General features: G+C 32.0%; 1 protein-coding gene across 1 annotated transcript; it reads right to left on the bottom strand.

The window, feature by feature from the left end:
• Window positions 1-1348: 1348 nt before the first annotated feature.
• Window positions 1349-10463, bottom strand: LOC111714947 (nocturnin). Its single transcript, XM_023490182.1, has 10 exons — window positions 10343-10463; window positions 10251-10285; window positions 9663-9740; window positions 9308-9365; window positions 8645-8744; window positions 8246-8292; window positions 7762-7845; window positions 7305-7418; window positions 5793-5977; window positions 1349-2539 (listed from the first exon to the last, which is right to left on the bottom strand). Exons 4-10 carry the CDS (start codon window positions 9334-9336, stop codon window positions 1692-1694), a joined length of 1407 nt encoding a protein of 468 aa, XP_023345950.1. The 5' UTR covers window positions 9337-9365; window positions 9663-9740; window positions 10251-10285; window positions 10343-10463; the 3' UTR covers window positions 1349-1691.
• Between the last annotated feature and the right edge of the window lie 230 nt (window positions 10464-10693).

Genomic DNA, 10693 nt, shown 5'->3' with positions numbered 1-10693 from the left:
TGAACGGAAAGGGACGGTCCCTCTCTATAGACACTAATAATGTTTTTTTTTCAGTATGTTGTGAATCAAAATAAATTTCGAATATAAAATTAAACTGTAGTATTTAATCGTTTATTGTAAATGTCATAATTTTTTAATTTGTTTTGTTTTTTTAACTTTCTATTTTTAAAATAACATTATTTTATTGCATTCAAAATTGTGTAATGCCTATGTAAAAAGCTGAATTGAACGCGGCGCACATACAGGAACAAAATCTACAAAATCTACGAACCAAAATACGAGTAATGATCAATTAATTGTCGTCTTTGTATACACATTTAACATGTTTTAATATGGAAGGCGTATAAATTTCTTGCTAACTCAAATATCAAAAGTTTTCTTAATTTAGTACATAATAACGAACACATAATGGCATAAAATTCTTAATATTAAAGGACATTAAAATATAATAAATTTAAATTTTATTGGGCTGCTGTTACTGAAAAAAAAAAAACATCAAATAGTGTTTATAGAGAGGGACCGTCCCTATCCGCTCAAATTCTGAACGAAAAATCGGCTTTTTCTCTGGCCACAGTTGTCTTTGAAGAGTAAGACTATTAACAATCAACAGAGAATTAGGCTGTTTAGTTTACCCTGAAATTACTCAAATAAGTGAACGGTCCCTTTATCAATCCTTTTAAATATTATCGTTTTCTGGAACGATCATAACTTAGTTTCATCTCTTTCAAATACGATCGTTTCGTTTTCAGATTTTTTTCATCATTAACAAAACGAAACGAACGTTTTACAAAAAAGTAAAAAAATTATACCTGTCCGTATCTAGGTCTGCACCTCCTTGAACAGAATTTAACTAAATCTATCAATAGATTTGGTTCAACTCAGTCTGTGTAGTCAACATTTCAGTATATTGAGCAAAAATAGCCCAACTATAATATCTGAGTTTGAATAGGATTTTCCCCATGTTTTGTTAAAATCCAATTTTCGTTTGGATTAAAAAATAAAAAAGGTTTGTAGTTTCTATATTTAACATTCATTGTTTAATATAATGTAATTCTAATCATTTTCCTGATTGTTGATTTTTCATATTTCAGTTACAAGTTTTATTGAAATAAATGAAAAAAGTAATTCTTTTATTTTGAATAGGCATAAAAATAAACCAATAATTCCGCCCTATTTCCAAAAACATGATTTGATCCTTTCAAAATTCTGATTTGTCAAAATATATACTTTTAACTTTTTTCCCCAACCTTTCATTAAAACTAGGCTTTTAGGTAAAAAATAAACTAAATTTAAAAATACTTTGTTAGGGCAAAATATTTCTTGTTTTTAATTTGAAATGAATAAAGAAAAAAGGTATAAATATTTTTATTAGGATAAATATATATAATAAATATTGAACTCTAGAAGTTTGCATCGTGATATGAACGGTTCTTTAAGCTTCAATATAAATCAACGGTTTAAACACTTGTACATACTCAACTTATGTACATTGTACACTTTATTTAAAAAGATTTTGTTGCAGCTCATTAGATTTTCAGGGGCTTCAAACAATAAGCTTGTACTCTCCTTTAGTACTGAGCCTCTACTGTACGACTTGGAATGGATGATTGCACGCCCAACTCTACTGTACAGTGTAAAGCTGCACAATCAATTGGGGGGGAGGTGTACGCACTAATACTCCAGAGATTGTGTTAAATCAGGTGGAAATCTGCCACCAATGAGAGATGGTCTGATGGAAACTGAAGTGAAGGGAGTCGGTGTGCCCCAATCTCCTCCTCTGAAGGCATCTCCAGGACTGAGACCGGGGTGAGGAACTCCGAGTGGAAGATGTAATCCAGAACGTATTTCTGTTCACCGGTTTCCCGGATTTTCCAAGTTGTGTATTCATCAACTCCCAGATTGTCTGATTTGTACGCGGAGCTAAGGTTGAGGGAAGCATGATGTACAACAGATTGATAAACAGGTTCAGACGGATCAGCATTGAAATCTCCGGAGAGAAGGAGGGGCTTTCCAGCAGCACTTTCAGCCAACCAATCAAGCATATCTTTCCCCTGTTCATTCCTCATAGTGGAGAGAAGCGCACCCTGCCTGGCCTTCAAATGGGTGGTGGCAACAAATAGTTCCTTCTCTGTATCTCGATGCTTTAGGTTTAGACAGAGAACTACTTGGTTACTCTGCACTCTCCATACTTCAAGTACACGTTTACTCTCAGATACGAGGTCAAACTTAGAATTTTTGTAAAAGATGGCGCACCCGTCGGGTCCATTGTTCTCCGGTAGATAGATACAAGGAGAGTCAGGTTTAGGAACAAACCTTCCACTGTATCCAACCGAGCCAAGGGCCCGCTCTAGCAGATTGAAGTGATCAACCTCCTGCAGACAGATTATATCCGGTTCATAGCGCAGAATCTCGTGGAGCAACCGCCATCTTCTTGTCTCCCACACTAACGCCTCTGCTGGGCAGCATACGAACTTGTCATTCTTTGTACCCAAAGCTGAAACAGATATACATCTAAAAACTGTTGATTGGGTTATCGTTTAGCTATATAAACTGTGTCAGTTTCCACAGCGTAAACTATCAGAGCTGAGCTGAATACTTTAGAATGGTGGATATCGGGATTAATGCTTGATCCTCTCTTTTTGATAATCTCAAGATTAACATAATCTTGCAAGATTATCTTAATAGTGTATGAAAAACGATAAAATTTAAATTAATATTCAATCATCTGAGAAACTGTAGCAGCCAATCAGAGAAAAGCGGGCAACCAATGAGAGAACAGAAATATTCTCATTGGAGAAAACAATTAACGGATCTCCAAGGAGAGAGAAAAAGAGTGGATTAGGACAACAATGAAAAGTTTCCACCGTGGATATTCGGATCAAGAAGTCAGGATTAAAGTTTATCCATTCTAAAGTTCCCAGCTCTGAAAACTTTAGAATAATGGATATCAAGATTAATGCTTAAACTCCTGGTTTTACTAAACCTGATATTACTTTAATACGCATTCGATATCCAAGAAAGAAGTATAAAATTCAACCAATCAGTGTATCTATAATTTTTGAAAAATCGTTTTTTTGGTGTTAATTGTGTCATATCAATTGACCTAAACATTGATTAAACAAATGTAAGTTTTTGATTAATGTTAGTTAAGACTTGTTTAAAATGATTAGTCCTAAAAAGTGATGAAATATATTCTTTGATAACTGTTCATATTTACATGATTAAATTTATATTTGCTCAAATGCTCTAAAAGCAGGCTTGCGAACAGCTTACTTTAATTCAATCGGATATCAGTTCAATCGATATAGCATTGCATCTGTAATTGTTATCAAACGTTTGGATATCTAAAAAAGAGGAGATTAAGCATAAAATCAAAAGTGTGTACATTGGATACTCCGATAAAGTGATCAGGATTAAGGATATATCATTCTAAAGTGTTCAGCTCTGATTGAAGAATTCAAAGGGACTGTAAGCGGAATTTCAAGTGACCCTCTATTGATAGATGACAATGTCCGATTTACCTGAGTCACAACGCGGTATCCTTAAAAGCTTTGTCCTTTCATGTTTATAAATTTGAAGCTGGTTATTTTTTAATGCGGGTTTTCTTTAAATTTCTACCACATGAAAACTTAAAACTTGGAATTATAAGAAATTAACATTTAAACCTAGAAAAATGTCAAACTTTTCTTCATTATTGATCAGATAAAAGTTTCAAGGGTATCGTGGTGTATCGGCGGGCATGGTAATCTTTGCATAGAGAGTCACTTAAAATTAGGCGTACAGTCTCTTTAATTTGAATTCCAGAGGCCGAATTTAAAGAATTTGAGGCCGCGGCTTAAATTTGAGACGCGGCTAAAATATGATTGGTTCCACTTTAAATTGTATTCAATGTTTCATGATTTAAGCCGGCGCTCAATTGAAACCAGTTTTTGGCGGATTTGACAAGTTTAAGACACGGCTAAAATTCATCAAATTCTGGTCAAATTATAAAAAGTAATTATAAATTGAAATCATTATAAATCAATGCAAGCTACAATTGATGCAATGTTTTTACATGAACAGATTATCAGCAAATATTTATTTTGTCCATTCTTCACAAGAAACACAAGACAAATGATTTTTAAGAGGAGTATTGTGACAAAAAAAAACAATCATCCTCCCCCCTGACCGCCTAAAATTCATTGTACATTGTACATTGTACATTGTACATTGTACATTGTGCATTGTACATTGTACATTGTACACTTTGATAAAATACAAAATGTTATTTTAGTTAGTGAAGTAAATTCTCATTGCTGGGTATTATTTTTACAGATAAAATAGCTAAAGTCCAATTGTATATTTTACTCAACTAAAAAAAGGCACTGAGCTCATTTATTGAAAAGTTGCAAATTTTTGATGACATTTGGAATTTCTGACTGTGCAGTGCTATAGATGCAGGTTAAGTATGATCACGTTTAATCACATCTGGATCAAGAATACATTATTTTGCAAATATCAATTCAAGATTTCTCGATGTACTTACTGTACTACAAGATTAAAAATTGTTTACGCAAAAAAGCCAGGAAAAAAGAATGAACCATATTGATATATCAGTAAGAGATGAACGCTTTATAATTTTCAGGAAAGCAAATTTGAGAAATCGGACTAATTTCCGAAAGTGAAAAATTTTATTCAGAGAAAATTCCGGACATTATCCGGAATGGGCAAAGCCAACGATTTTTAGAAAATTTCAATATAATTTTGATTATAAAGGATTACTTAAAGGGACAGACCGGCAATGAGAGGTAGTTGAACTGAATATGCAGTGTTGTGGACAAATTCTTTAGGATTCATTTGGACATATTAAAACTTTTTGAAGATCTGTAATTCTTGAGTTTGAGCCCAAAGTCGACGTTCAAAGTTGTAGTTTTGAGTGGATACGTTTTCAGAATTTTTAAAAAAAATTATTAAATGACAACGACAAAAAATGTAAGCAAAATTCTAAAGCAAACTAATTAGATGTTTAGGAACAGGTTGAGAATATAAAAATTAATCTTATCATCGAAAAAAAGTTATCTTGTTCAATTATTAGTTTCTATTTTCTCCTTATTCTAGTCTCTCATTATTTCTGGAAGTATTATTGAAAAGACGACATTTGAAGAATTTGTAGAAATCTACGAATAAATTCATAGAAAATAAGAAACTAAATATAATGATGAAAACAAAATAAGTGTTTCTAGCATTGATTCATTGACAATTATTTTTGAGAAATATGTTCCTAACCACCTAATTATTTTACTCTATAATATTTACTTTATTTTTTGTCGTCGTTATTTAATAATTTAAAAAACAACTATTCTGAAAACGTACCCACCAAAATTCATGATTTTGAACGTGGACTATGCATTCAAGCTCAGTAATTATACGTCGTGGAAACGTTTTGCATATCTCAAATGAATCCTAAAAAATATGTCCACAACACTGCATACTCAGTTTAACTACCTTACATAGACGGTCTGTCCCTTTAAGGCTATATAAGCTCCATTCACTTTCAAAAGGGGACTGAGCGCTGTAGCTAATGGATTCTTAAAATTCCGAACGCTTTTTTCCGAAGGAATCAAGTCTTTGTAAGAAAATCAGATTTGTTAACCCTATATCGATGCAACCTAAATTTGTAGACCTTAGATATCTTAAAACGTGAATTCTGTTAAATTAAAGTTTAAAGTGTCAATCATTTTCACCATCTGGTTACAAATATATATGGATTTAAAAATTTAAATTTGAAGCGAGAAATCCACCCTTTTAATCACCTTGAGTGCTCTGAGTGCTCTGAAGTGAATAGTTCCTAAACCTTCTCTCCAGGGGGGTGGGAAGCTCCATCAATTCCTTCCTGCATCTCTCCACCAGCTCCTCATGAGCTCCAGGCTGAAAGGAGAGAGCATCGTCCTGATTATCCTCTGCTACTAGGGCTGGGGAGGAGGTGAAGCTTCCCATCCTTAACAAAACAAAGAGATAAAGACGACATCTTGGAAAAAAAATACGCAATCGGAGTGAAAACAATCACCCAAAAAAGAAAAAAAAAACTGTAAAATCACTGTTATGAAGCAGATGATCATTAAAAATACGCAACCAAAAATAAGAGAACGTTAAAAAATTTACTTTTTTGGCAAACAAGCATTAAAACATATCTATATTCACTGAGTAGTAAGTATACTTATACAAATTATGGTGTTTATTTTGTTTAGAGTGTACACTGTGTAACTATACCAGCTGAAATCGATCAAACAATATATATTTCCCTATCCCACACCCTTTTTCCTTCCTCTCCCCCCCCCCTTCTTCTACATCCCATTTCCACCTAATAATTAATATTCACTACTTAGATTTTTACAATCTGAAAACTGTTGTAGGTTTAAAATATGCTACTTAGAATTAACTGAAATTTCTACAAAAAACGTAGAAAGCAATAAAATTTGTCTTTTGTACAAGATTATGACTTTTACAAAGCATCAGGCTGTAATTTGTAAATAAAAACATAATAGTATTTTTTTTTGTAAGAAAGCGTTTAACTTCATTTACAACTAAAAAAGTAAGAAAGTCAAGTAAAGAGCCTTTTGAAGTTTTTAAAGTAATTTACAAGAATTTACATGAATTTACAAGAATATACAAGAATTTACAAGAATTTACAAGGATTTACAAGAATTTACAAGAATACCCTAAACAGGTGATCATAAGAACAACAATTTTAAATTTCTTCCATTTTTCTAGAGAAACTGCAACCATGAATAACACAATAAAAAAATAAAAAATACGACATTCATAAATTTCATTTACGTTCCTAAATATAGATATATCGTACTTTAAAGTGAAAACATTCTGTCCCATCAGCTAGAATTTGTTGGATATTATAATGAGATCTTAATGTTTGTATGATTGTTAACTGTTCAAACACTGGTTAGTAACTAAAAGAAGGGGGTTAGAATATAAATGCGTACAAACGGGTTCTAGGTGTACGCATTTATATATAATTACGCAATTATCTCAAACTCAATTGTTTTGTAACCAGGCCATGGTAAGAAATACATTGAAATACACTGATAGTCAATGTTTTAATTGATGATTATTAAATGAATAACATTATTATTATTATTATCATTATTATTATTTTTAAGAAATATTTTTCTTTATATTGTTAGAGGGAGGCACACAAAGAAAAGGATTAAAAGCTTAAACATGAAAAAAATCATTTTTAAAATTTTCTTTTTTTTGTCAAATGTAGAAAAAAAATCCAATTCCTCTAAATCAATCAATTAATTGTTTACCCTGGACACCCCTGCTGGTCTGAGAAGGGCCCTGGACCCCCCTGCTGGTCTAAGAAGGGCCCTGGACCCCTTTCTTGTTCTAAAAATGTTCCATATTCTTCTAGTCGAACCACACTGGAGACACAAGCAGAATTTTGTTTTCATTAATTTTGAAAATATTCTGATTTTCTTATTCTTCCTATACAATTTGTTACATTTCCTTTTTAATTTTTTAACCAACTTCCTTTTATCCCTACTAATACTTCCTCCTTCCCTCTTTAACCCCACCCTTTCACCTGTTGTTTTCCGTCAATTGCGATCCCCTACCCATACCTCCTACCCCCTCCTTTGTTTTAATTCCTTCCCCATCTATAGCCTCTATTCTTTGGTTTTTTGCCGTCCCACCCCTTACCCAATCCCTTCTCTACCCCCCCCCCTTCTCCCTCCTTCTAAATTGTTGATTAATTCATTTGTCTTCCTTAATTTGCCCAGGCCCTCCATACCCTCGTATTCTATACGAGACATCGCCTCCTCTCTAGATATTACGTTTTTATTATCCAACCTAAAATGTACCCCCAGCCTTAAAGGAATTGAGTCATTGACAAAAAACTCTCTAAGCCCTATAAATTTGCAACCTGATGATGTAAACCTTTCACATTTCAAACATAGAAATTATTTGATCTAACAAAATAGTTACAAATATCTAAGGTCCATGACGTTGGGTTGCAAAGATATAGGAATTAGAAAATCAGAGTTTGTGTAAAAAAAAACAATTCCTTAAGCTGAGAGCAGAAATATAGATACTAAATCAGTAGAAATCCTATTATATTTTTCACAAAAATGAATTGATAGCATTTAGAAATTTTTCAAATTTTTATAATGTTTATAAACTGAATAAAATGGATATATTTTTTGTTATTTTGATTCATAATTTTAAAAATGTTTTCTGGCAAACAACATACCTGATTTTACCTAGAAGCTTTCTGGCTTCAACTTCAGAAATTTCGATCTGGACCAATGTTTTTTTGAACATTGTAAATCACGGGCAGCCGTAGTATATTTGAATTTCCGAGCCGGGTCAACCTTTACCTTTAAGGTTGACGCGGTCAGACTTTATGCTTCATATAGGCTGAATTTACTTTTACTAAAAGGAAAGATTTGCGTGAAATGTTTCTTTCCATAGAAGATAAAATGGCAAATATGAGAAGATGCATATTTTGTCCAAGCAATGATTTTGAAAAAAAAGCCAACGATTCATTCTTTACTAAACAACGAATCAACGAAAAACAAAATTTCATAGCAACCTGTAAACCCCAATTTTCAATTTTTTGCTAACTTTTAATTTTTAAAAAATATTATTCCTTGCTTGGTTGAAAATCTGTAGAGAGCATGTCAAACGATTTAGTTTTGAAAATAGCAGCGTAGGGTCGAGCTGATGCTAGGGATGCCAATGTCCAAGGTCTGGGTTTTTGACATTTTTTTAGGATTTAAAATTTTAAATTGGGTCTTTGAAACAAGCTCGGTTTTTCTCCATCCCATTGCTTTGCAAACCCAATGTCTGTCGTATAGAACTTAGATATTTCAAACTATGAATTCCGTCAAAATAAATGCTATAAAATATCGACAGTTTACACTATCAGGTTGCAAAGATAAATTGGCTCAATTCCTTTGTAACCATAGCAATTCTAATTTAGTTAAACGAGTGGCCCGATTCACAATGGTACCTTACTACCTAACCTTTGTCTTTACAAAATGAGGAAGATATTCTTGTCTTTGTTTAAAAACAGAATTCAACAAGTTAAGATAAAAAATGTCGCTGATACAAAGGTTTTAAAGGTATCCAATATTAATCTGACATATGCTTTTTAATGGGAGGTCAATTAGAATTAGTTGTTTAAAGTACAACCACCCCCCCCCCCTCCTTTTTATGGGAAGTTTTGTAACTTAAACAAGAGTTTATCATTGATCTGATGAAAAATAATGATTTCCAAAAATCATAAATGTTAAAACAAAATGTCTTTTCCCTGGCTTTGAGAACCTTGGCGGCCTTCATGTTTAGGGAATATTCCCTTCAGAGCACTCCTGGCAGCCAGGGGATTGTAAACGTTTAATCCTAGAAATTATCCCNCTCCCCCTTCTTTTTCAATCTTTTTAAGAAAACCCCATGTCAAGGAGTTAAAAATATTTGAAAATATATTTATAACATTTTTTTCTATCTCATGAAATAAAGTTTGTTCGAAGAAAGCGCCAACAAAAAAGAAAAATGCCCTTTTGGTTTTTAAAAATCACAAAATAGTTTTAAAAGTGATTCCACCCTTGAGTAATTTTGATCGGCTTTATTTCCTCCCAACAATTCTTCCACGAATTATAAAACCCTGCCTATTAGTTAAAAGTTCCGTGAAATAATTGCAACGATTTTTGTACAGCGTAGATTTGACCAGTTCAAACGTGAAAACTCTAAATTAATTGATCAATGCAAATCCCCCCCCAAAAAAACCCAGAATAAAACTCTTGGAAAACAAAACTTTCTCTTTCTTTAAAGTACTGTCCTCTGAATTTTCAAAATCTATTTTTAACAGATTTTATCATGAGTTATGTAAGTGTACTAAAATGTTCAAAATATTATATAATCAATCAGAGGTATGAAAAATCTAAAAATGACTGTTCACATTCTTTGTTAAATCACTGTTTTGAAGTTTTGTATGATTCAAGAAATAAATATTTCAGAATTATTTCTTACGTCTATTATGCTGAATAGGAGAAAACAAACCTTGTTGATTAAATGTAATTAATTCATCATAGTCTCATTGTCTACCGACTGTCTAGTTTTGAGTTTATTTTTAAATATTAAATGTTTATACCAGGTTATAAAGATATATGGATTAGAATATTTGAGTTTGTGGCGAAACTCAAGAAAGGGGCCGAAAAAAATTTGAATATTTAATAATAAATTGCATTGAAAAATACCTAGAGGTGACTACTGAAAAAATCTTGAATTCTTCCTAAACAAAATTTTCCAGTTTTTCAAACATTTTTTATTTTTTATTCAAAAAAATTACCTTTACTTCACCAAACCCAGTTCATGTAAATGTCTAGACCGTTGAAAAGCATTTTTATTCTTTAATTGTTCAGTAGTTTGGCCGTTTTCTAGCTTGTTTACAACTTATACACACGCTATTTCATACATAGTGCTAAATTTTTATGTTTTAGTCAGAATTTGTGATACATTTTTGATATTAAGCAAGGTTCTAAAATAAATATTTTTTTTTTGTTATTATTTTAATCATAATTTGTGATCTATTTTTTATATAAAGCGAGATTTTGATAGTTGCCAAAAATATTAATTCAAATCTGGAAAATATTTTTAATCCCCCTCAGATAAAAGAGCAACTAAATTTGATTTAAATTAA

The sequence above is a fragment of the Eurytemora carolleeae genome, unplaced genomic scaffold, assembly GCF_000591075.1.
Source record: "Eurytemora carolleeae unplaced genomic scaffold, Eaff_2.0 scaffold1663, whole genome shotgun sequence".
Classification (NCBI taxonomy): Eukaryota; Metazoa; Arthropoda; class Copepoda; order Calanoida; family Temoridae; genus Eurytemora; species Eurytemora carolleeae.
This window is presented reverse-complemented; position numbering and strand designations above follow the sequence as displayed.